Consider the following 27,133-nt stretch of genomic DNA (forward strand, 5'->3'; position numbering starts at 1 on the left):
TCAATTCTCTTTGTTACTTCTTCAAAAAGCTCAATCAAGTTGGAGACATGATTTCCCATGCAAAAAGCTATGTTGAGTATCCCTAATCAGTCCTTGCCTTTCCAAATACATCCTGTCCCTCAGGATTCCCTCCAACAACTTGCCCACCAACAATGTCAGGTTCACTGGTCTATAGTTCCCTGGCTTGTCTTTACCACCCTTCTTAAACAGTGGCACCACATTAGCCAACCTCCAGTTTTCCGGCACCTCACCTGTGACTATCAATGATACAAATATCTCAGCAAGAGGTCCAACAATCACTTCTCTAGCTTCGACAGAGTTCTAGGGTACACCTCATCAGGTCCTGGGGATTTATCCACTTTTATGCGTTTCAAGACATCCAGCACTTCCTCCTCTGTAATATGGACATTTTTCAAGATGTCACTATCTTTTTCCCTACATTCTATATCTTTCATGTCCTTTTCCACAGTAAATACTGATGCAAAATACTTGAAGTCCATTATGTTTCTTTCCCCATAATAATGTGCCTTCGTTTTGTTTTCATCAGAGCTGAAATTTACTCTGCTGTCAACATCTTCTTTGGATCTACAAAGCCCTCCATTACCACTTGCTTTGCCTTTTGTTCTGTGATACCTTTTCTTGGCCATTGTGTCTGTTCTACTTGGCCATTGTGTCTGCTCCTCCCAACCTTTTTTCTGGACTATCGCTTTCCACCTCTTTAGTTCTGAGAAAGAGTCACGTTGGACTCAAAATGTTAATTCTGTTTCTCTTTCTACAGATGCTGCCAGATCTCCTGTGTTTCTCAAGACCTTTCTGATGTTAATCTGAATTTGTAGCATCAGCACTATTTTACTTCAGATTCTCATTATGATCCTTTGGGAGCACTAATGTATACTTATGTCCTTGTCTGCAAAGCAACCTTTCACCTCTTATTTCTCTATACTGTTCCGAACCAATATAACTTTGTCAAATATTGTTTGAAGTTATATAATTTTCAAAATGCTTAATACTTTATTTTCCCAAATTGTTATCTCTACACCTCTATTGACTAGCCCGTATTGCTAAATTTAACTGTTTCCCTCTTTTTCAAACAATGAGGTTAAACTCTGATGAATTCAATCAACAGGATTTGGGGTGCCTATGCATTGTTAAGAAGTAACCATGATGAATGTCGATACTTTTCAAGAAACCATATGAGTTGATCGTTGACATGCTAAGATAACTACAAATGAAGCCATTTTCAAAAATGTTTTCCAAAATCTTATCTGGCTGATTCTATTTTAAATGCCAAATTATTCCAAAGTATTTAAAACTGAATTAAATCCTGCAGAAAGCAATGGCAAACAACAGCCATATTTTGCCTGCAGGTGTGGGTCAATTCAATAGAAGACCTTGGCCCAACCCTTGGAAATAAGGATGGGAGAAAAGTCTGACAGAAACATTAAAAACTAAACCATAAATTCCTATCTTTGTCATATTTTACTGCAATACACTTTATGAGCTTATATACAGGAAAGTAAATATTTTGCAGCTTTACATCGGCTGAAAATCATATTACATGGCGTAAAAGAAAATGCCTAGTATGAGATCAAAAGAATTTCTCACTGTCAATTTAAAGCTTGGCATAAAGCTCTAATTCATTTATTAATGGTATTGGGATTAAAGCTGTGCTTGCTCAAAGAAGCTATTATGTGCTGTAAATGTAATGTGTTTTAGCTACACTTCTGAACATTAATATATCATAAGGATTATGTTGTAAAATTTTAATAATGTAATTCTTAGGCAGCAGAATTTGAACTTTACATTTGCTTTAAAATTGATTTTTTTTTCTTGAGCAGTGATAAGGCAATGAAGACTTATTCTCATTCTTATTACATAAGGTTGAGTTAAGGATGGTCGATACTTCTGGGTTATGTGCAGAATTTCCTGCCCTCCAGTCATCTAGTTTAATTATCTCATTAACTATTGGATTTTAACTTTCTTTACTGTCACATAATGTCTCTGATCTCCAATCAGCACAGCCAGCAGAAATTGCAAGTGTTATCGTCAACCTGATGTTGATGTGACATAGAAACATTCCTTTGTTGAAATCTGGAATGTGGTGAGGACTAACATATATTCAACCTTTTATGCTGTTTGGCTTCAAAGACTGAGAAATTTGTGCTGTCATTTTACAGCAATTTTTTTTGCAGCATGTATTTTTGAAACTCATGATGTAAACTTGTGATTTGCAGTCAGCAAGTCATTCTATAAGTATAGACGATTGTGGGGTCTCCATTCTTAACCCTACAAATCACCACCCTCCCCACCCCCCTGCCAACACCAGCACCACCACCACTTTAAAACTGACTGTGCTGTGCCCACCTGCGCCAAATTTTCATTCTTTATCTTGACACTGAGTTTGAAGGTTTCAGAGTGTAGTTTCTTAATTTTTTTTAATACTTCTCTATTTATTTAGAAAGAAGCATTAATTTTGTAAAATATAATTTAAGGGAATTTAATAAATGCGAATTTCCAGTGAAGGCATCATTTTCAGTCTTGTCTCAATTTTTTAGAATTTTACACATCTAACAGTTTTTACAATTTAACACAATTTGGAAGGAGTCAATTTTCAAATAAAGTAAAAGCAAGAGTTCTAAGGAGGGTCATGCTGGACTCAAAACGTTTAGTTTTGTAAAACAAAAGAATTCTTTCTACAGATGCTGCTGGAGCTTCTGAGTTCGTCCAACATTTTCTGTTCTTGTGTGTTTTAAAGCAAAACAGTGCAACAGTTATAAATATACCATGTTCGTACAAGTTATGAAAATTACACTGAAGCAATGGGCAATTGAGATCTAATTTTGCCATTGTCTGTTTTGTTAAGAGATAAAGTGTCTTGGGAATCAGAGTTCAAATACAGGAGACTGGATTTTTACATCCTAACTGCCCTGGCTATGTTTAGAAATGTGGGCAGTAGTGCTTTGGAGGAGTAGAGTCCAGGCTTAATGCCTTGTTTCCATCTTTCCCTATTCTTGAATAGATCTTAATCCTGGTGAACTTGGAGCTCCTGCCTGAAACAAACATGAATCAGATGCTCTATTGGATGAGGTATTATATAGTTAAGTACCTCCAGTTTATTTTCATCTACCGTGGCCACGATAAGTTGGGAGGCAGCCAGTAACAGCTTAACATGAAGCTATCCTGAGCCCTGTTCATGTTTGTGACAGTTGATTGAATTTCAAATTTTAAAATCCTTCAAAATGAATGCGTTTTGTTTTATTGCAGCAAACTAATAGTTGCTGCTGTAAAGTAATGCCTGTTTTTATACTTAGTGCCTTGTCCTTAAGGTACTTTAGCTTGCTTTTCACATGGCTTGTTTCCCAATTCTAACTGATAATGCCTTTTTGGGGCATAGACTGAATTTTACATTGTCCTGCTAGTGGTTCTGCAGAGGACATTTCCAACTGGTTACTGTCACTTGCCCTGATCTGAAATTGTATGCAAAGTTGCTGATGATCTGGGTGATTTGTTTGTCCTTTGTCCTTTGAGTGTTGTAAATGGCCAATTAATTGCCACTTTAAGGTTTCATTCTCCAACCACTTTACCTGGGGTGGGAAATGCCTACTTTATGTGGGAAGCCTAAGCACTTTACCTGCCACTGCAAAGGGGGTTGGGAATGCCCTTTGAGGAATAAATTAGTCCATCAGGTTCAAACTGGATACATGGAAACGACATCATCTGCGAGTTCCCCTCTAAACTACACACTATCCTAACTCGGAATGATATCACAATTCTTTCATTCGTCTGCTGAATAACTGGGACACACTGCTAGAACTCCTTGTGGAGCTGAAAAAGCATGGGAGGTCAAGCAGCATCAGAGGAGCAGGAGAATTGACATTTTGGGCATAAGCCCTTCATTAGGACCTTGATGAAGGGTCCTGCCCGAAACGTTGACTCTCCTGCTGTTCTGATGCTGCTTGACCTGCTGTGCTTTTTCCAGCTCCACTGTTTATCGATTCTGACTTTCCAGCATCTGCAGTCCTCACTATCTCCAGATTCCTGGAACTCCTTCCCTGACAGCAATGCATTCCTGATGAAGGAATTCTACTGCTCCTCAGATGCTGCTTGACCTGCTGTGCTTTTTCAGCATCACATGTTTCGACTCTGATCTCCAGCATCTGCATTCCTCACTTTCTCCTAGCAATGTGTGTGTACCTAAACCACTTGAAGTGGAGCAGCTGCTCACTGCCACATTTATGAGGACAATTAGGGATGGGCAATAAATGTTAACATAGCCATTAATGCCCACATCCCATAAATTTATAGAAAAAAGGTTCACTCCCATTGCTTTGTATGTATCTGTAGGTACAGTGGTGGGACCAGAAACAGCAACATTGAAACTCTCTGGTCTGAATATCCATGACTTAAAATCATGTACAGAAATGTGACTGCATCCGGAACTACAGCTTAAATATTAACATGCCCCAAGGCTCACTCGCTCTCACATGTTTGCTGACCTGGCTCCTAATCGACCAATTGCTCTAAAAAAAATTGTTATCCTTAGATTCACATCATTTCATAGCCTCTCTTTTTCCTGCTCCAACGCTGGACCTTTCTAAGAATACTTTGTTCTTACAGCTCTTGCACAAGACACATTGCCTTCTTTATGACATTGGAGGTCATATTTTTGCTGTCAAGATCCAAAACTCTGCATCCCTCCCCAGGTCTCTACACCTCTATTCCTCTTGTCTTTTAAAACATGTTCTTATGCCTAGCTCTTTGACCTCACTTTGAATTACTCCTAATGTAAAAATATAGGAGAAACAGACACAGCAATTGACCATATGGCATCTTGGGCCTGTGTTGCCAATAAATAAGAGCATGTATTAACCTCGTTTCTCCTCTTTTGGTTCTATCCCAATTTGTCTCTGATTTATACTTTGACCAAGCACTTTTGAACAGTTTCCTATGTTCACTGCAGATTGAATGGGTGACATTTTGTTTGGCTCATAAGTTGTTTTGTTTCACTGTAGTTAAAACATACAGAACACTGATCTCTTGCAGCACTCTGGCTGGTTGAAACCACAGCATCTCTAATAAGATTCATGTTTGCTTTGAGCAAGCTCTTTAGCAAGATTATTTTAAAAAGTAACCAGTTAATCAGCTTCATTGGTGTCAATTGAGGGATTATATGATGGTTACAACACCAGGGAGAACCCCTCCTTTTTCTCAGCGTCATGGGGTCTCTTACGTCAATGCATAGCCCCTATTTAATGTCTCATCTGAATTGTGGCACTCCCTCAGTTCTGTCCTGAAGTTCAACTTAGATTCTGTGGTTGGGTGATTTTTGAACCCTCCGTTTCTAATCTGGAAAAGCATCCTATTTACTGAGTCAAAGTTTTTAATTCAGTCATCTTTAGTTTAATTGGACCATTTATTTGGTCATCTAACTGACGCCATTAAAGGGGCATTGGTTTCTGTAAGATGACATTGATTTGAATCAGGGTCACATATTTGTTTAGAGGGATATGGACCAAATGCTGGCAAATGGGATTAGATTAATTTAGGATATCTGGTCAGCATGGACGAGTTGGACCAAAGGGTTTGTTTCCGTGCTGTACATCTCTATAACTGTGAGAAAATACTTCTGTTTATGGATTTCTGATGAATGCTGAAAGATTTGAATTTTCTGTTTTATGCCTGGCATGAAAAATACATAGATTCACCACCACCTAAAGAAATGCCTCCTCATCTCAGTTCTAAAGGGTTGTTCCTTCACTCTGAGGCTGTGCCCTCAGAATCCTAGTCTCTCTAACTAGTGAAAACATCTTTTCCAGCATCAGCAGTAATTTGCTTTTATCCATCTTTTCCATCTACTCTATCCAGTATTCCTTAAGTTTAAATCAGATTCCGCTCTCATCCTTCTAAGCACCATTGAGCACAGACCCAGAGTCCTCAACTGCTCCTCATATGACAAGCCTTTCATCCCTGGGATCATTCTTGTAAACCTTGTCTAGACTGGTCCAAGACCAGCAGATCCTTCCTTAGATACGGTGCCCAAAACTGCTGATAATATTCCAAATGCAGTGGGGCCAGAGCTTTATATAATCTCAGGAATACAGCTCTGCTCTTGTATTCTAGCCCTCTCAAAATGAATGCTAACATTGCATTTGCCTTACTAACTGCCAACCGAACCTGCATGTTAGACTTAAGAGAATCTTAAATTAGGACTTCCAAGTCGCTTTGTGCTTCAGATTTCCAAAGTCTTTCCCAGTTTTGAAAATAATCTACACCTATATTCTTTCCATCAAAGTACAAAGCTTTGCACATTCCACATAGTTTTCCATCTGCCACTTCTTTGCTCACTTTCCGAGCCTCCTAGACTTCCTACTTCCTCAACATTACATACCTTTGCATCATCTACGATGCTGTCAGTCCCTTTGTCCAGGTGTATAGTGTGAATAGTTGTAGTTCCAACACAGGCCCTTGTGGAACTCAACTAGTTACAGACTGCCATCCTGAAAAAGACCCATTTATTCCTACTCTCTATCTTCTGTCAGCCAGCCAATCCTCTGTCTATGCCAGTACTTTGCCCCTAACATCATGGGTTCGTATCTTATCTTATCTTGCTGTGTGGCACCATGTCAAAGTCTTTCTGGAAATCCAATGAATCATGTCCACTGACTCTTCTTTGCCTACCACGCTCGTTACCTCCTCAATGAATTCTAATAGATTTGTCAGGCATGACCTCCCCTTGACAAAGCCATGCTGACCCAACACAATTTTACTGTGCACTTCCAAGTACTCTGCAATCTCATCTTTAATAATAGACTTCAATATCTTACCAATGACTGAGGTAGTTTGCTGTCTTCTGCCTCCCTCTCTTCTGAAACAGCGGCGTTATATTTGCCATTTTTCATTCCTCTCTCATAGTCCAGTGATTCCTGAAAGATCACCACTTATACCTCCACAATCTCCTCAATTATCTCCTTCAGAAGTCTGGGCGTAGTCCATCTGGTCCAGGTGATTTATCCACCTTCAAACTGTTCAGCTTCCCAGTACCTTCTTCTTAATGATGGTTACTATACTCACCTCTGCCCCCTGACTCCCTTGAAATTCTGGAATATGCTGGTGTCTTCTACTGTGAAAACCGATAAAAAGTACATATTCAGTTCCTCTGTTATTCCTTTGTCCAGCTTTACTACTTCTCTAACATCATTTTCCAGTGGTTCAATGTCCACTCTTGCCTCTGTCTTACCCTTCAGCTATCAAAAAAACTCTTGTCATGTTCTTTTGTATTACTAGCTAGCTTACTCTCATACTTCCCTCATTCGCTCACCCTCGCAAATTACTTTTAAAGTTATTGTCTGCTGGTTTTTAAAGGCTTCTCACTCTCTGGCTTATCACTAACCTTTACCACATTGAATGCTTTTTCTTTTGCTTTTGTGCTGTCCCTGACCTCCCCTGTCAGGCATGGTTGCCTTATCCTGCCATAGAGTCATAGAGTCATAGAGTCATACAGCATGGAAACAGACCCTTCGGTCCAAACCGTCCATAAGGACCATATATCCCAACCCAATCTAGTCCCACCTACCAGCACCCGGCCCATATCCCTCCAAACCCTTCCCATTCATATACCCATCCAAATGCCTCTTAAATCTTGCAATCCACCACATCCTCTGGCAGCTCATTCCACACACGTACCACCCTCTGCGAGAAAAAGATGCCCCGTAGGTCTCTTTTATATCTTTCCCCTCTCACCCTAAACCTATGCCCTCTAGCTCTGGACTCCCCGACCCCAGGGAAAAGACTTTGTCTATTTATCCTATCCATGCCCCTCATAATTTTGTAAACCTCTATAAGGTCACCCCTCAGCCTCCGACGCTCCAGGGATAACAGCCCCAGCCTGTTCAGCCTCTCCCCATAGCTCAGATCCTCCAACCCTGGCAACATGCTTGTAAATCTTTTCTGAACCCTTTCAAGTTTCACAACATCTTTCCGATAGGAAGGAGACCAGAATTGCACGCAATATTCCAACAGTGGCCTCACCAATGTCCTGTACAGCTGCAACATGACCTTCCAATTCCTGTACTCAATACTCTGACCAATAAAGGAAAGCATACCAAACGCCTTCTTCACTATCCTATCTACCTATGACTCCACTTTCAAGGAGCTATGAACCTGCACTCCAAGGTCTCTTTGTTCAGCAACACTCCCTAGGACCTTACCATTAAGTGTATAAGTCCTGTTAAGATTTGTTTTCCCAAAATGCAGCACCTCGCATTTATCTGAATTAAACTCCATCTGCCACTTCTCAGCCCATTGGCCCATCTGGTCCAGATCCTGTTGTAATTTGAGGTAACCCTCTTCGCTGTCCACTACACCTCCAATTTTGGTGTCATCTGCAAACTTACTAACTGTACCTCTTATGCTCGCATCCAAATCATTTATGTAAATGACAAAAAGTAGAGGACCCAGCACTGATCCTTGTGGCACTCCACTGGTCACAGGCCTTCAGTCTGAAAAACAACCCTCCACCACCCTCTGTCTTCTACCTTTGAGCCAGTTCTGTATCCAAATGGCTAGTTCTCCCTGTATTCCATGAGATCTAACCTTGCTAATCAGTCTCCTATGGGGAACCTTGTCGAACGCCTTACTGAAGTCCGTATAGATCACATCTATTGCTCAGCCCTCATCAATCTTTTTTTTACTTCTTCAAAAAACTCAATCAAGTTTGAGAGACATGATTTCCCATGCACAAAGCCATGTTGACTATACTGAATCAGTCCTTGCCTTTCCAAATACATGTACATCCTGTCCCTCACCTTAATATGTTTCTTCTTTTTTGGGATTGATTTCTGCAGCGCCTCCCAAATTATACCCAGATACCTCTGCTATTGCTGCCCCACCAGCTTCCCTTTGAGGGTCTCTTTCCAATTTACTCTGGTCAGCTCCTCCCTCATACCTTTGTAGTTATCTTTACTCAATTGTAAAGCCGTTACATTCCAATCCAGCTTCTCCCTCTCAAACTGCAGGGTGAATTCTATCATATGATGGTCATTGCCCCCTAGGGGTTCCTTCAAGTTGATCAATTCTGCCTCATTACACATCACCAAATCCAGTTGCCTGCTTTGCTGTACCACAAGCTGCTCCAAAAAACATCTCGTAAACAATTGATGAATCCCTTTTCTTGAGATTCACAAACGACGTGATTTTCCCAGTCCACCTGCATATTAAAATCCCCCCCATGATTATTGTAATGGTGCTTTTCTTACATGCCTTTTCTATCTCCTGATTTATTTTCTTCCCCACATCTTGACCACTGCTCGGAGGCCTGTACACAAATGGCATCAGGGTCTTTTCATCCTTTGCGATTCCTCAACTCTACCCACACAGATTCTGCTCCTTCCAACTCTATATCACTTCTTGCTGTAGATTTAATTTCATTTCTTAGAAGCAGGGCAACCACAGCCCCTCTGCCCATTTGCCTGTCTTTTCGAGAAGAAATGTGCCCTTGAATATTTAGTTCTTAGTCCTGATCCCCTTGCAGCCATGTTTCTGTGATACCCACAACATTGTACCTGCCAATTGCAATCTGTGCTACAAGCTCATTTACCTTGTTTCGTATACTACATGTCTTTAAATACAACACCCTCAGTCCTGCATTGACTACCCCCCTTTTTATAGTCATTTTCTCATCTGTTGTGCCTGCAGTTAGATTCCTGACTCTTCCCATATGCTCTATCCTCTTACTTGTTCTGGAAGCTTTTATAACCTCTGCTGAGTCTTTCCCATCTTAAACTTTTTCCATTACTTTCCATGCATGTGAAGCTACACCCCCCGCACCCCCAGTATTTAATTCAAAGCTCTATCCACAGCCCTAGTTATGCAATTCCATAAGACAATAAGACATAGGAGCAGAAATTAGCCCATTCAGTCTATCGAGTCTGCTCTACCATTCAATCATGGCTGATGAGTTTCTCAACCCCATTCTCCTGCTTTCTCCCTGTAACCCTTGATCACTTTACAATCAAGAACCCATTTCTCTCCATCTTAAGTATACTCAATGACCTAGCCTCCACAGCCTTCTGTAGCACTGAATTTCACAGATTCACCACTCTCTGGCTGAAGAAGTTTCTCCTTATCTCTGTTCGAAAAGATCTTCCCCTTACTCTGAGGCCGTGCCCTCGGGTCCGAGTCTCTCCCACAAATGGAAACATCTTCCCAACATCCACTCTATCCAGGCCATTCAGTATTCTGTATATTTCAATTATTTCACCCTCATCATTCTAAACTTGATCGAGTATCGATCCAGAGTCCTCAAACGTTTCTCATATGTTAAGCTGTTCATTCCTGGGACCATTCTCATGAATCTCCTTTGAACATCCTTCCTGAGATATGGGACATAAAATGGTGTACAATACTCCAAATGTGGTCTGAACAGAGTCTTATAGGGCCTCAGAAGTATATCCCTGCTTTTATATTCAAGTCCTCTCAAAATAAATACCATCATTGACTTGCCTTCCTAACTAATGACTCAAGCTGCAAGTTTACCTTGAGAGAATCCTGGACTAGAACTCTCAAGACTCTTTGCACTTCTGACTACTGACTTCTCTCCCCATTTAGAAAAAGGTCCATGCCTGCATTCACCAGGACTCAGGTCGCAGCATGAATCAGATGGAGCCTGTCCCATTGGAACAGCTCCCTCCTGCTCCAGTATTGGTGCCAATGTTTGGTGAATTTGAACCCGTTTCTCACATACTAACCTTTGAGGCACACTTTTACCTCTTTAATGTTGTTGATCAGGTGCCAATTAGCTTGTGGTTCAGGCAGCAATCCTGAGATGATTACCTTTTATGGTTCTGCTTTTTAATTTAGCCCTAGCTGCTCATACTCCTTCAGCAGAACCACTTTGCTCTTCTCACCTATATCATTGGTACCTACGTGGACCCCGTCAATTGGATCTTTCCCCTCTCATTCAGAGTTCTGGTGCAGCTCAGATGAACCAGGCAGGCAATATAGCCTTTGGGATTCTCAATCCTGGTCACAGAGAACGTTCCCCTGGTTATAGTATACCCGATTACAACAACATTTCTGTTTTCCCCCCACCCACCCACCCCTCTTAAATGGCTCTCTGTACCACTGTGCTGTGGTCAGTTTGCTCATCCTCCCTACAGCCCTCAGTCTGATCCACACAAAGAGCACGAATCTCAAACCTGTTGGACAAATGCAAGATCTCACGCTCCTCCAAGACCGTGTTAGGGAACTGGAGCTGGAGTTGGATGACTTAGGATCATTCGGGAGGCAGAGGGGGTCATAGATCGGAGCTTTAGGGAAGTAGTAACTCCAAAGATTGCAGACAGATGGGTGACAGTGAGGGGGACTGGGAGGAAGCAGCCAATGCAGGGACCCCCTGCGGCCATTCTCCTCAAGAACAAGTATACCGTTTTGGGTACTTGTGGGGGGGACGACTTACCAGGGGTAAGTAACGGGGCTCAGGCCTCTGGCATGGAGCCTGTCCCTGTTGCTCAGAAGGGAAGGGTGGAGAAGAGCAGAGCAATAGTTATTGGGGACTCGATAGTTCGGGGCACAGATAGGCGGTTTTGTGGGGGCGAGAGAGACTCACGTTTGTTATGTTACCTCCCAGGTGCAATGGTACGTGACGTCGCTGGTAGTGTTTTCCGGGTCCTTAAGGGGGAGGGGGAGCTGCCCGAAGTCATGGTCCACATTGGCACCAACGACATAGGTAGGAAGAGGGCTGAGGATGTTAGACAGGCTTTCAGGGAGCTAGGTTGGAAGCTCAGAGTTAGAACAAACAGAGTTGTTGTCTCTGGTTTGTTACCCGTGCCACGTGATAGAGAGTCGAGGAATAGGGAGAGAGAACAGTTAAATGCGTGGCTACAGAGATGGTGCAGGAGGAAGGGATTCCGGTATCTGGATAACTAGGGTTCTTTCTGGGGAAGGTGGGACCTCTATAAACAGGATGGTCTGCACCTGAACCTGAGGGGCACCAGTATCCTTGGGGGGAGGTTTGCTAGTACTCTTGGGGGGGGTTTAAACTAACTCTGCAGGGGCATGGGAACCTAGACTGTAGCTTTAGGGTGCAGGACCTGGAGTGTAGGGAGGTTAGGAACATGGCATCAATCTCAAAGGAGGGTGCCTGTAAACAGGAAAGTGTCTTGAAGTGTGTATACTTCAATGCAAGAAGTATACGAAATAAGGTAGGTGAACTTGCAGCGTGGGTTGGTACCTGGGACTTCGATGTTGTGGCTATTACGGAGACATGGGTAGAACAGGGACAGGATTGACTGTTGCAGGTTCCAGGGTTTAAATGTTTTAGTAGGGTCAGAGGTGGGAGTAAAAGAGGGGGAGGTGTGGCATTGCTTGTCAAAGATAGTATTACAGCGGTGGAAAGGACGATGGATGAAGACTCGCCATCTGAGGTAGTTTGGGCTGAGGTTAGGAATAGGAAAGGTGAGGTCACCCTGTTAGGAGTTTTCTACAGGCCTCCTAATAGTCCTAGAGATGTAGAAGAAAGGATTGCGATGATGATTCAGGAGAAGAGTGAAAGTAATAGAGTGGTTGTTATGGGGGACTTTAACTTTCCAGATATTGACTGGGAAAGCTATAGCTCGAGTTTGTTAGATGGGTCGGTGTTTGTCCAATGTATGCAGAAGGGTTTCCTGACACAATATGTAGACAGGCCAAAAAGAGGTGAGGCCATACTGGATTTGGTTCTGGGTAATGAACCAGGCCAGGTGTTAGAATTGGAGGTAGATGAGCATTTTGGGGACAGTGACCACAATTCGGTGACTTTTACTCGAGTGATGGAGAGGGATAAGTGTGCACTGCAGGGCAAGAGTTATATCTGGGGACAGGGAAATTATGATGCGGTGAGGCACGACTTAGGATGCGTGGCTTGGAAAAGTAGGCTTCAAGGGAAGGGCGCAATTGATATGTGGAGTTTGTTCAAGGAGCAACTATTGAGTGTCCTTGATAAGTATGTACCTGTCAGGCAGGGAGGAAAGGGTCGTGTGAGGGAGCCGTGGTTTAATAAGGAATTGGAACCCCTTGTTAAAGGGAAGAGGGCGGCCTATGTAAAAATGAGGTGTGAAGGTTCAATTGGGGCAATTGAGAGTTATAAGGTAGCCAGGAAGGATCTGAAGAGAGAGCTAAGAGCAGCAAGGAGGGGACATGAAAAGTCCTTAGTTGGTAGGATTAGGGAAAACCCAAAGGCTTTCTATAGGTATGTCAGGAATAAAAGAATGACTAGGGTAGGAATAGGTCCAGTCAAGGATAGTAGTGGGAAGTTGCGTGTGAAGGCTGAGAAGGGTTTCCTGAAACTGAATGAATACTTTTCGTCAGTATTCACTCAGGAACAGGACATTGTTGCCGATGTGAATACTGAGTCACAATTAATTAGAATGGACGGCTTTGAGGTATGTAGGGAAGAGGTGTTGGAAATTCTGGAAAGGGTGAAAATAGATAAGTCCCCTGGGCCTGATGGCATTTATCCTAGGATTCTCTGGGAAGCAAGGGAGGAGATTGCAGAGCCATTGGCCTTGATTTTTATGTCCTCGTTGTCTACAGAAATAGTGCCAGAAAACTGGAGGATAGCAAATGTGGTTCTCTTGTTCAAGAAGGGGAGTAGGGATAACCCTAGTAACTATAGGCCGGTGAGTCTCACTTCTGTTGTGGGCAAAATCTAATAGAGAATTGTAAGGGACAGGATTTATGAACATCTGGATAGGAATAATGTGATCAAGGATAGTCAGCATGGTTTTGTGAAGGGCAGGTCGTGCCTCACAAACCTTATTGAATTCTTTGAGAAGGTGACTAAGGAGGTAGACGAGGGTAAAGCGATAGATGTGGTGTATATGGATTTTAGTAAGGCATTTGATAAGGTTCCCCATGGTAGGCTACTGCAAAAAATACGGAGGTATGGCATTGAGGGTGAGTTGGAGGTTTGGATTAGGAATTGGCTGGCTGGAAGAAGACAGAGGGTAGTAGTAGATGGTAAAGGTTCATCTTGGAGTGCAGTTACTAGTGGTGTTCCGCAAGGATCTGTTTTGGGACCATTGCTGTTTGTCATTTTTATAAATGACCTGGAGGAGGGGCTAGAAGGTTGGGTGAGCAAGTTTGCGGATGATACGAAAGTCGGTGGAGTTGTTGACAGTGAGGAAGGATGTGTCAGGTTACAGCGGGATATAGATAAGCTGCAGCGCTGGGCAGAAAGGTGGCAAATGGAGTTCAATGTAGGTAAGTGTGAGGCGATTCACTTTGGTAGGAGTAACAAAAAGATGGGGTACTGTGCTAATGGTTGGATACTTGGTAGTGTGGATGAGCAGAGGGATCTTGGTGTCCATGTACACAGATCTCTGAAAGTTGCCACCCAGGTAAATAGTGCGGTGAAGAAGGCATATGGCGTACTGGCTTTTATTGGTAGAGGAATTGAGTTCCGGAGTCCTGAGGTCATGTTGCAGTTGTATAAGACTCTGGTGCGGCCACATCTGGAGTATTGTGTGCAGTTTTGGTCGCCATACTATAGGAAGGATGTGGAGGCACTTGAACGGGTGCAGAGGAGGTTTACCAGGATGTTGCCTGGTATAGTAGGAAGATCGTATGAGGAAAGGCTGAGGCACTTGGGGCTGTTTTCATTAGAGAAAAGAAGGTTTAGGGGTGACTTGTTAGAGGTGTACAAGATGATTAGGGGTTTAGATAGGGTTGACCATGAGAACCTTTTTCCACGTATGGAGTCAGCTATTACGAGGGGGTATAGCTTTAAATTAAGGGGTGGTAGGTATAGGACAGATGTTAGGGGTAGATTCTTTACTCAGCGAGTCGTGAGTTCATAGAATGCCCTGCCAGTAGCAGTGGTGGACTCTCCCTCTTTATGGGCATTTAAACGGGCATTGGATAGGCATATGGAGGATAGTGGGCTAGTGTAGGTTAGGTGGGCTTGGATCGGCGCAACATCGAGGGCCGAAGGGCCTGCACTGCGCTGTATTCTTCCATGTTCTATGTTCTATCTGAGGCTCTTGTGACCTATTATCCTTGAGTTTGTTTTATGTGCTGAGGAACCAACCACTACCAGCTAATGATTGAAGCAGGTTGCTGCCACCAATCCTTCTTCTTTTACTTGATCTGTTTCATTAACAGTTGTAGTGGATGAACAACTAGTGAGTTTCAAATAAGAAGAAGCACTTATTTTAACAAGATGCAGTTTCCTGGATAATAGCAATACTTCAAGTTACAAGTTATTATTAGGTACTAGTTAGGTAATCAAGTTAATATTCTGCAGAAACATAAACTCTTTTACTTTCTTCAGGGACCAGGACACTTTTATGATGCACTTATTAGTCCTGAAAATTAATCTTGCCACATTGAACATTCCTATACTTTTTCACATTTTGCAGCTGCTCAGTCTTTTCTTATTAAATATTAAGCATACTCATGAGCTGCCTTTCAAAAGCCATGTGCGTAGGAGTGTATAATCCAGCCTATGATTAATATCAACATCTATATTTAATTTAGAAGTGCCAGACATAGTTTATTGATGCGGTGAGTTTAGAAAAACATATAATTGGGTATACAGAGGAAACTTGATTATCAGAAGGACACGGGCAAACAGTATGTCATTCAGTTAATCGACTTCCTGATCATGAAATGCTAGATAACAGATTAGCCAAGCATTGGGACCTTGCGATCTTGCCAGATACTCCCATATTTGGATAATCGAATGCTGGATAATCAAGGTTCCTCTGTATAGAGTCACACAGCATGAAAATAGACCCTTCAGTCCTACTAGTCCACACCGACATGTTCCCAAACCAAACAAGTCCCACTTGTCTGTGTTTGGCCCGTTTCCCTCCAAACCTTTCCATTCATGTACTTATCCAAATGTGTTTCAAATATTGTAATGGCATATGCATCCACTACTTCCTCTGGTAGTTCATTCCACACATGGACCACTCTCTGTGTAAAAAAAAGTTGCCCCCTCATGTCCTATATAAATCTTTCTCCTCTCGCATGAAAAATATGCCCTCTAGTTTTGAATTCCCCCAATCTAGGGAAGAGACTCTTCCTATTCACAGTAACTATGCCCTTCATAAATTTATAAACCTTTGTAAGGTCATCCCTCAACCAGTGAAAAAAGGTTTGAACCTATCCAGCCCTACCTTTTTACCTCAAACCTTCCATTTGGAATGGTGCAGGGAGGGTCAGTGGGTTTGGAATGGTACAGGACAGACAGTGGGTTTGGAATGGTGCAGGGAGAGTCAGTGGGTCTGGAGCAGTGCAGGGAGGACCAGAGGGTCTGGAATGGTGCAGGGAGGACCAGTGGGTCTGGAGCAGTGCAGGGAGGACCAGTGGGTCTGGAGCGGTGCAGGGAGGACCAGTGGGTCTGGAGCGGTGCAGGGAGGACCAGTGGGTCTGGAGCGGTGCAGGGAGGGCCAGTGGGTTTGGAATGGTGCAGGGAGGGCCAGTGGGTTTGGAGCGGTGCAGGGAGGGCCAGTGGGTTTGGAGCGGTGCAGTGAGGGTCAGTGGGTTTGGAGCGGTGCAGGGAGGGTCAGTGGGTCTGGAGCGGTGCAGGGAGGGTCAGTGGGTCTGGAGCGGTGCAGGGAGGGTCAGTGGGTTTGGAGCGGTGCAGGGAGGGTCAGTGGGTTTGGAGCGGTGCAGGGAGGGCCAGTGGGTTTGGAGCGGTGCAGGGAGGGTCAGTGGGTCTGGAGCGGTGCAGGGAGGGTCAGTGGGTCTGGAGCGGTGCAGGGAGGGTCAGTGGGTTTGGAGCGGTGCAGTGAGGGTCAGTGGGTTTGGAGCGGTGCAGGGAGGCAGGGAGGGTCAGTGGGTTTGGAGCGGTGCAGGGAGGGTCAGTGGGTTTGGAGCGGTGCAGGGAGGGCCAGTGGGTTTGGAGCGGTGCAGGGAGGGCCAGTGGGTTTGGAGTGTTGCAGGGAGGGTCAGTGGGTCTGGAGCGGTGCAGGGAGGGTCAGTGGGTTTGGAGCGGTGCAGTGAGGGTCAGTGGGTTTGGAGCGGTGCAGGGAGGCAGGGAGGGTCAGTGGGTTTGGAGCGGTGCAGGGAGGGTCAGTGGGTTTGGAGCGGTGCAGGGAGGGCCAGTGGGTTTGGAGCGGTGCAGGGAGGGTCAGTGGGTCTGGAGCGGTGCAGGGAGGGTCAGTGGGTTTGGAGCGGTGCAGGGAGGGCCAGTGGGTTTGGAGCGTTGCAGGGAGGGTCAGTGGGTTTGGAGCGTTGCAGGGAGGGTCAGTGGGTTTGAAGCGTTGCAGGGAGGGTCAGTGGGTTTGGAGCGGTGCAGGGAGGGTCAGTGGGTTTGGAGCGGTGCAGGGAGGGCCAGTGGGTTTGGAGCGGTGCAGGGAGGGTCAGTGGGTCTGGAGCGGTGCAGGGAGGGTCAGTGGGTTTGGAGCGGTGCAGGGAGGGCCAGTGGGTTTGGAGCGTTGCAGGGAGGGTCAGTGGGTTTGGAGCGTTGCAGGGAGGGTCAGTGGGTTTGGAGCGGTGCAGGGAGGGTCAGTGGGTTTGGAGCGGTGCAGGGAGGGCCAGTGGGTTTGGAGTGTTGCAGGGAGGGTCAGTGGGTCTGGAGCGGTGCAGGGAGGGTCAGTGGGTCTGGAGCGGTGCAGGGAGGGTCAGTGGGTTTGGAGCGGTGCAGGGAGGGCCAGTGGGTTTGGAATGGTGCAGGGAGGGCCAGTGGGTTTGGAGCGGTGCAGGGAGGGCCAGTGGGTCTGGAGCTGAGTGGGGACGGACTGAGGGTCTGGAGAGAAGATGACTACTGGTTGGGAATCTGTTCTGCCGGGTCAGACCAAATGAAACTCTTTATAGAAAGACTTTAATGTCTATCTTTTTACCTGAATTTCTTATTTTCTGAACTTATGCTTACACTAATTACAGACACTGTATATGAAGTATCACTTTTTTTCTTTATTTTCTCTTTTTTTGTATCAAAGATTTGTATCATAGATGGTGTGGTGTGCTGGCAACATTGTACAGTTTTCACAGTACTCCTGTTCTTTTTTATCTGGAGTGCGTGTGACAGAAAACTTAATTCTAATTCTAATACTCAAAGATCTGAGCAATGAAGGCAACCATGCTAAATGCCTTCTTAACCACCCTGTCTACATGTGACACAAATTTCTAAGAACTATATATCTGAACTGCTAGGTCTCTTTGTATGACTTAATTTCCAAAAGAGAATATACTAATATTTAATTGGTTTTAAACATAAAATAATATTCTACCAGCAATTTGCATTACTGCAATGACTGATTAATTCAGACTCTTAACAAAAACTGAAGAAAATCACAAAAATTGCAGTTTAATTCCTTTAAATGACACCAAAGTTGCATGCCTCAAAAATAAGTGAAGCATTACTGGTTCTCTGAATTTTGTAACATGATAAATTTAGAGCATTGTATCAATTGCTGAAGCATATTCTAATAGAAGTGGTTTAACAAACTAAAATGTCACATGGCTCACGATGGGAGGATAACTGGAGCAGGAGTTCTTAAAAAACACGTAGGAAAGTATCTAATTGTAGATCTCATACTGAAAGCAAACATTTAAATCTAGCTCCTTAAACACAATGAAAATTAATTGAATTTTAACGAAGGAAAAATCAAATTGCAATGCCTCCAATACCTTTATCAGGAGCTGCTTGGCTGGTTTATCCCATAGGGAGAGGTCCACATGTCACTGATTTGGAGGTGCCGGTGTTGGACTGGGGTGTACAAAGTTAAAAATCACACAACACCAGGGTATAGTCCAACAGGTTTAATTGGAAGCACACTAGCTTTTGGAGCGCTGTTCCACATAATCACCTGATGAAGGAGCAGCACTCTGAAAGCTAGTGTGCTTCTGTTAGCGCGGATGAAATGGTATCAGTCCGAGCCCAGAGTGCGGTTCAACAATCGGTAACGTTTATTACTGCAGTAACGCCGGCGGAGACCAACCGAGGTCAGAATCTCGGCTGCTCTGCTGTTCCCGCGCGCAGCTTCATATTATATACTTTTAGTTGTCAGAATGTGTGGGATTTGAGGATGAATGGGATGATAGTTCCCCATCATCACTGGCATAGGTGCGAATAGGCTGTTTCCTGCCGTCCCAGGAGAGTTGCAGGGCACGCACAATAGGGTGCTAATTGTTGTATGTAAACGGGTCTGGGTATTATCTGCTTGTCTCTCTCTGTGAGGGCAGGGGCTAGCACCCCCCTTTGTTCCCTTGGGGTGTTGGTGTGTATTGGTCTGTCCGTACCTGTCTGGTGGATGCCTGTCCTTTGTATCAGAATGGCTCCGTATCGATGGGTATTGGTGTGTTTCAGTCATTCTCTTGATGTGATTAGGAGATGGGTTTCCATATTTAACTAATTCTGGAGTTTTGGCCCATGAGTCATGGGTAATGTTGGTCTAGTGTGGATTCGATCTGTCCTCTGTCTCCTATCTCCCAGTCACGTGGGCAGACCGGCAGCTGCTGAGTTTTTGTGGGTTTAAAGCTGCGACTGCTGTTTAAAACACAAAAATGAATTCTCATCGTTTCCTGATGTAGGCATAGTCCCGTGGCAAATGCGGGGCGGCTCTGATGCCCGCTTGCAGTCCCTCCTTTCGGCAAGGGGTTGGACACGTCCACACCCCCGATGTCGATATTTTAAAAGTCGGCTCCTCGCCCGGTACATTCTGCCGGCCGTCATGCTGCAGTCATGGGGCCTTTGGATAGTCCCGGGAGAAGGTCACATTAACTCGAGCCCTGTGAGCTCACGGTGCCTGATCGCCCGCCAGGAGTCGATGGCGTGGAGCATGGTCTTCCTGGCCTTCCGTTTTTTGTGCTAGCGGCATGAATGACATGCCACCAGGAGCTAGGCCAGAGCCAGCAGTAATTGTATGCCTACAATGGTGTGCGAGATGATTCGGATCCAGGGATGGATGTTGACGTTCAGGCCCCAATCCCACACCCTCTGCGCCCACCCCTGGGACTGCAGAGCTGTGTCTGTGTCCTCCTCTAGGTCCTTTACATGCGACTGCAACTGGTGATACAATTTCACTGAGTGTCCTACCCGGGTCCTAAGCTCCCGTAAGACCTCAGCCAAATGTGGGATGGGGGCTTGTTCAGGCTCCTGATATTTCCTGAGGGTGTCCCTGAATTTATCAGTAGTTTGTATGGACTCGGGGTTCTGTCGTCGGACCTCTGAGATGTGAGCTTGCCCAACCATGACTGGGCGCCTGGGGGTGAAGCAGAACTCGTGCTGGGGAATCGGGCACTGCAGTCCATTATACCAAAATGAGGTTTCAAGAGTGGAGACACAGTATCGTCCCCCCCCCCACCATACCCCGCCCTAGTGAAGTGGGGGCCCGTAGGTTAGATTTCAAGGGTGCAGCCCTGTGTCCGGTTGAACCCGCAGTCCGCTGTTTCACTCCTTCGTAAGGGGTGAGGGCAGATGGTAATCGCCCCTCGCTGCTTGCAGCCTGTAAGTGGCACCCCGTACACAGCGCCGTTTCGAGATATGGCTGTGTGGTGAGCTAGTCAATATTTGAGGGAAGCGTTTTCCCGTATGACTCCGATGTTCTCAATGTAAAACAGGGGAAATGGCCCCGACTCTGGGGTGACCACGGGGATCAGGAGGACAATCCCAACTCCTGTTGCTTCACTGACCTCACAGTTGGGAATCACTGGGTATACTCTGGTCATACCCTGCAGAGTCCGGCTGTCGAGCGGCCCGGACTGCCCCGTGAGTGAGGCCAGTGTGGCACTGTCGATCCAGTCGGGCACCTCTCCCCTTTGGACCTGATCAAGATTATGCCGGATCTGGGCTACCATCCACAGGCCATACGCATGGCACAGCTGCCCCTCGTTGATATGGGCCGTGTATTCCCTTTCCCGGTCTATAAGGCGGTTAATGGTGTGGGCGTGTGTCTCCAGGACTGCAATGCCGTCGAGCTGGATGTTTGCTCCCTCTTCCCCCAGGCGTGCCTGGTCTGCCTGATTTGTGAGAGACCTCTGTAGCAGGTTCCTCATTACTCCTTTTAGTTGCTCAACCTTTTCGTTAAGACCCTGGATGTCTAGGGAGTTTACTACGGACGTCCCTGTGTTGAGTCCTGTGAGAGCATCATTGACTATGTCCCGTCTGTGTCGTTGTGTGTGCGTGTTATGTATGTCATTTCGGTAGTGGGTTGCCCCCATGGCATCTATGGCCCTCTCTATAGCCTCCTTCCCCATCATGGCGTATAGGTTGCGTACCTGTGCTGTGTAATAGTCCGGTACCCGGATGCCCGATATATTGACCAGCACAGGTACGACCTCGTGTCGGACGTTGTCATAAAGGGCCTCTCCCTCATCCCACAATACCAGTCCCCCCGCGGGCCCCGGTCCCAGAGAGGGGCATGGCAATATCTCGGGAGTCGTGGTCGGGGGCGGTGTGGTCGGGGCGGATGGAAAGCACAAATACAAAGAGACTACCGCGGCATCAGTAGGCTCGTAATATCCACAAACAGACAGATCCCGTACAGTATAGGCATCAAATGTCGTGGCAGAGGAGAGGTCCTCTGGCATGGCACACATTGTCCTGAACATGCAACCCCCCAAGGCCATCGCCTCAGAACGCGTCGATCACATCAGGCTTGTCCCTTGCAGGAATACAGATGGCGTCGGACGCGTTGAAGGCAACACCGTGGCGGTAGAAGTTGTCATGTATTTCGGGGAAGGAAGGCGCCAGTCGTAGGGCGAAGAGGAGAGCAGGGAGGAGAGCGGTGCACTGGTGAAGCATGATCTGTGGGAAGAGAGGGAGAGAGGCACCCTTACCAAGGGTGTAGGGTTAGTGTGTGTAGGAGCAGGTCTCCCTGGAGCCGGTCCACCCGTTGCACTGTAAGGAGAAAGAGTTAGAGTCAAGTCAAGGGGGAGTGTCTGTCCGGTCGGGGCTTAAGGATAGGGCTTAAGCTGGGACCAGTGCTTCCACCTGCCCTTTCCCTTCATGTGGACACAGGCGCACGTGTCACTGGTGAGGATGATTTCGTGCGGTCCCAGCCACCGGGGGGCGAAGCCGGGTCGGTCGGGGGCGGCCCTGACCAGGACTTTGTCCCCAACGCCAGGAAGGGGTTGGGCGGGCAGATGCGGCTGCAGTTTTGCCTGGTCCCTAATGTCCTGCTGGTCGCGCGCAGTTTGTCTAAAGGCCCGCAGCTGCGTGTCCAGCTGCCTGATATAGCGCGTCATCCTGTCCCTCAGGGGGGCCATGTCTTCCCCCCCCCCGACCATGACGTTCTCTGGTAGTCGCATGGCCCTCCCCATCATGAGCTCGAAGGGAGTGAGGCCAGTGGAGCGGCCTGGGGTGGCCCTCAAGCGCATCAGTATGCAGGGCAGAATGTCCACCCAGCCCTGCCCTGTTTCGGTGATCGCCTTCGCGATCGCCGCTTTGAGGGTCCGGTTCATGCACTCGACCATCCCGGAGCTCTGGGAATGGAACGGGACGTGGAAGCGCTGTCTGATGCCTAGGAGGCGGCAGGCCAGTTTCATTGCGCGTCCGGTGAAGTGCGTGCCCTGGTCTGAGTCAATCTGGAGGGGGACCCCCCAGCGCGGGAAGATGTCGAAGGCCTGCACTCTGGCCACGGTGGCGGATGTACAGTCCCGTGTAGGGAAGGCTTCTACCCAGCGCGTGAAGTGGTCAACGATCACCAGGCAATACTTCTTGCCACGGCTGGGGGGTAGGGGTCCTGTGAAATCAACTTGGAGGTTCTCCTAGGGCCCCTTGGGCCGTGGCTGGTGCGCTAGGGGAATGCGCAGGGGCCGCCCCGGGTTGTGCTGGGTGCAGACAACGCATCGGCGGCAGTGTTTGGCCACATCGCGGCCGAGGCCGGGCCACCACCAGTCGGTCTGGAGCCTAGCAAGTGTTCCGTCGCGGCCCGCGTGGTCCGGCTCATGGTGTAATTGCATCAAGGTCGTTTGGTCCGAACCAGGCCGCGGGTGCCACGACCCTCTCGCCGTGCCGCCACACCCCATCGGGGCCGTGGGCTGCGCCCTTTGCCAGCCAGTCCTCTAACTCACCGGGCTGCGCGCAATTCTGGACGTCCAGGACATTCACATCCCGGACCTCAGTAGCGGGTGCTGCATGCGCGGGCGGTAGCGCTGCGCTCGCGGCGGCCTTAGTGGCCAGGTCGGCCCAATGATTCCCAAGCTGTTCAGCGGTGGTGGCCCGCTGGTGTGCTTTGATTTTTATCACCGCAGCGAGCAGGGGAAGGCATGCGGCCGCCACCAGGTCGCGGACCGTATTTTCGTGTTTGATCTGGCCACCGCCAGCCGTGATAAAGCCCGGCGGCTCCATGCTGCCATGTAATCATGGACTACCCCGAGAGCGTACTGGCTATCGGTAAAGATGTTTACCCGCTTGCCTGTTCCCAGGCGGAGTGCGGCGGTGAGGGCGACCAGCTCCGCGACCTGGGCAGAGGTGTCACCCCCATCGTTCCCTGTGCTCGGGTGGTCCGGTATGGTCGACCACCGCCCATCCCGTTTGGTAGGACCCCTCGACAAGCCTCCGTGAGCCGTCCACATACAAGGTCAGGTTGGGTCAGGGACCGGGCTGTCGGCCACGCAGTCCCCCTCCGCCGAATTGATGGCGGCCTGGCAATGGTGGGGTTCCCCCACCGCAATAATCCTGTCGGCGGGGTTTAGTCCTGTGTCCCTAACGATCTGAATGGACTGGCCCCGGGGGAGGAGAACCGCCTCCCAAGTTGCCCTGCGGGCATCCGAGACCGTCCGGAGGCGGCCCATATTCAGGAGTTCGACTATCGTGTGTCTAGTGTGTAAAGTTATCTGGCTGGACATGGTGACCGGCTCACACACCCGGATCGCCCATGCGGCACAATCCAGCCACGCAGCGGTGCATGCCCTTCACGACCGGGGACTCCTTTGTGGAGTAGTAACCTACTGGTCTCATGTGGTCGCCTGAGGTTTGGGTGACAACAGCGCTGTAAAACCCCCCCTCGAGTCCGTAGAAGATGTGGAAGGGCTTGGATAGGTCGGGGAGGCGCAGGGCCGGGGCGCCGAGGAGGTGGGACTTTAACTTAGAGTAAGCGTCGTCCTGTTCGGGTCCCCATACCACCCTCTCCGCTCCCGGCCTGCCCCCCTTCACCAGGCGCTGAATGGGTTCGGCGATTGTGGCGAAATGTGCAATGAAGGGGCGGCAGTAGTTAAAAAGCCCCAAGACGCGGCGGATTCCCCTGACTGTGTCCGGCCGCGGCATGTCGGCGATGGCCGACTTGTGGTCGGCGGGTAAGGTCTTGCTCCCCTGGCTGATGTCGTGTCCCAGGTAGCGGACTTTAGCCAGTCCGACCTGGGCCTTCAAGGGGCTTATTTTGAATCCTGCCCGGGCGAGCGTCCGCAGGACGGCGGCCAGGGCCCCCAGGTGTTGGCGCACGTCCGCGGACGCGATCAAAAGGTCGTCTACATACTGTAGGAGGGTGCTCGAGAAGGGGGAGAGGTCGCACCCCTCCAGGGTCCGGCTCATGACCCTGTGGAAAATGTTAGGGCTATTGTGGAAGCCCTGTGGCAGGCGGGTCCATATATACTGTCTGTCCCGCAGCGTGAAGGCAAACTTGTCCTGTGAGTCACGGTGCAGGGGAATGGACCAAAAGCCATTCGCCACGTCCAGGACCGTAAATATCCGATGTGAGGGTTCGAGGGCGTTGAAGATGGTGGTCGGGCTGGCTACGATAGGGTGTTCTTTGGGGGTGACCCTATTGAGTGCCGTGTAGTCAATGGTGAGCCTGTAGCTGCCATCCGGCTTCCGGACTGGCCATATAGGGGAGTTGGTGGTGGACACCGCCGGGCGCAGGACGCTGTGTCGGGTGAGTTCGGCAACGATTGCCTCAGTGGCGCGCAGCGCCTCAGGTTTAATCGGGTATTGTCGGTGCGGGGCGTGTGCGGGCCCGGGTATCCGCTCAGGAGGAGAACTGACGAGGCCACAGTCCTGCTTGCTCGTGGCCCACACCTCCGGGACTAGTTGGCTGACGGCTCCGAAGGCACCATCCTTGGCCCAGTCCCGGGTGACGGGCACACTGGGTGCAAGTGTAGCGACGGATTTAGTGGGCACCCATCTCCCCTCGTGGGAGCTCTTGTGAAGATCGCGGGATGTCCACAGGAGGCGATGGTGGAACGCATCCACCACCGCCCCCAGCTCGCCCAGGAGGTCCACTCCGAGTTTGGGCAAACCCAGAAATGTACGGGGAGTAAAATGTTGTCTACCTCTAAGAGGACAGCCTCGCTTCGGCGTGGAATAACCGAGCTCCCCCCAACCCCTTTAATGGAAATGGAGTGGCGGGTTGAGGGAAGGTCGAGGTCGGTGAGGGAGACCGACGCCCCCGTATCAATCAAAATCTTGTATCGGCGGCCCCCTAGCGATGCGGAAACCCAGATACGGGGGTCGGCTCCTGGGACTGGGGCCGACGCTACTCAGTCTTTGCGTCGAGCGAGCATCTGTAAAAGTTCGAGCAGCTGGCCCCGACTGAGCTGATCCCAGTCGGGGGTGGTGGGTTTCGGGCTTGGGCTACGGGTCCTTTGAGGTCCGTGGTCGCTGTCGACCCCTTGTCTGGGGCGTTCCTGGTTGTGGGGGCGTGAAGAGTGCGGCTGTGAGGGTGGCCGGCCCCCCTTCTGGCCCCAGGGACGTCGGAAAGAGAGCGGGCATTGGGCTTTGCGGTGCCCCGTCCGTTTGCAGCGGAAGCAAACGTCCGGTCCAACCGTCGAAACTGCCGCAACGGCGGGCGCCGCTCGGTTGTCAAGGGACATGGCCCAGTTCTCAAGTTCCACAAAGGTGACATAGGGCACCAGGCCTGTCCGTAGGACTGCCTGGTGTGCGGGGCTCAGGCTGTCTTTGTATAATTGAATGAATGCGGGGTTCTGCCTATCAGCGTCGGGAACCCCGCTGTGTGCTCGGAACGCCCCAAACTTGCGGACCCCATATTCCTGGGCGCCCTCCCCAGGCTTCTGAGTGATACCCACAATGGCGTTCCAGTCGACCGGTGTATGGCCGAGCGCCTCGCTGACATCAGCCTTGAAGTCGGCGAGGGCAACCTCCTGTTCGCTGAGGTCAGCGCACCAGGACCCGGCCTGGTGCGCGGGCCGGAGCCTGGACCACAGGTTCTCCGGGAGTTTGGTCCGAACCAGGCCGGCCACGACCCAATTGTGAAAGTTGTGGCAGATCTGCATCTCCCTAAGCCTCTGCCAAAATTCTGCGTTATTGTGCCGGGGCTTAAGGGCGGGGAGCCTGTCCAGAAGTTTCATGGTGTCGCCCGGGGTCAGGGAGACATAGGTCATCTTAAAGCGGGGGTTATGGGCAAGGGTCGTGGCCCGTCCCCTCTTCCCCGCCCCCGGGGGTATATTCAACTTTCACCGGGGCTGCACGGGCATAGCCCGAGCACGATTCCCGGGGGTCCTGATTGTCCGTGAGCCCCTCCCAGTCTCAGGTGGGAGACGGCGGGGCGCTGGGTGCATCGGTTAAGGTCGGTAAAACCGTACGGGCAGCAAGCGCCTGGGCTTCTAGATGCTCCGAGGCCTGCTGCTTCTTGTCTTGGACATAGAGCTGAATCTTGCCAGCAAGCCTGATGTGTGCCTGCAGCACCAGGATGCAAGCTTTCTCGTACCTATCTTTCTTCTGGCGGGCCCACCACTCGCGCTGTACATCCAGCGGGTCAGCGGGCTCCCAGCCTGAGCGAAGCATAGCCTTAATAATGTCTTATTCTTGTCGGCTATAAAACGGGTAAGGGATCCCTCTGGCCCCCAATCTAGGTCTTCGGCCGCACACCCACCCATGGTAGGGTTGCAGCGGGTGTAACTTAACAGAAGCTAACTTAAAATAAAGCTAGCAGGCTTGCTAGGGATGTCGCTGGCACTGGCTTATTTAATCTCCCAGTCGGGGAGTTCACCCCCTTCAAGTCGAACCCTAGCCCCGCGGGTCAACCTGGGCAGGGGGGGAATAGTTACAGACGGGGCGTGTCGATTACTGAGCGCGCAACCCCGGGTTTCCGTGAGTCTCTCTCTCACCGCCTGAGGTTCAGCGGCCGTGTGTACCCCACAAATACTGGGCGTGAACCAGGGGCCCGAGTACAAGGAGGGGGGGAGCGTGAAGTCAGACTTAGTCGCGCCTGATCCTACAGAGGCCAATACCTCGGGACCACGAAGTCAA

The 27,133-nt window shown here is 48.6% G+C and overlaps 2 protein-coding genes across 4 annotated transcripts in view; both read right to left on the reverse strand.

The window, feature by feature from the left end:
* gramd2b (GRAM domain containing 2B) overlaps positions 1-27,133 on the reverse strand; it is a 180,839-nt gene that overhangs the window by 77,854 nt on the left and 75,852 nt on the right. The window contains exon 1 of one of the 3 annotated variants that reach the window (XM_087998046.1): positions 6,825-6,841. The exons of the other annotated variants lie outside the window; for them this stretch is intronic. The gene's annotated coding sequence lies outside the window, so the exon portion shown is untranslated. Of the gene's footprint in view, positions 1-6,824; positions 6,842-27,133 lie in introns of those variants that run through there. 3 annotated transcript variants of the gene reach the window in all.
* LOC148151924 (uncharacterized) lies at positions 17,877-23,291 on the reverse strand. Its single transcript, XM_087998073.1, has one exon. It carries the CDS (start codon positions 21,553-21,555, stop codon positions 20,491-20,493), a length of 1,065 nt encoding a protein of 354 aa, XP_087854199.1. The 5' UTR covers positions 21,556-23,291; the 3' UTR covers positions 17,877-20,490.

This window comes from Chiloscyllium plagiosum, unplaced genomic scaffold, assembly GCF_037043375.1.
Source record: "Chiloscyllium plagiosum isolate Xiang-an unplaced genomic scaffold, Cpla_swu_hap1 HiC_scaffold_2, whole genome shotgun sequence".
Taxonomy (NCBI): Eukaryota; Metazoa; Chordata; class Chondrichthyes; order Orectolobiformes; family Hemiscylliidae; genus Chiloscyllium; species Chiloscyllium plagiosum.

Excerpts from the sequence above, each read along its gene's own strand:
- LOC148151924 (XM_087998073.1), bottom strand. The coding sequence starts at position 21,555 with ATGGCCTTGGGGGGTTGCATGTTCAGGACAATGTGTGCCATGCCAGAG.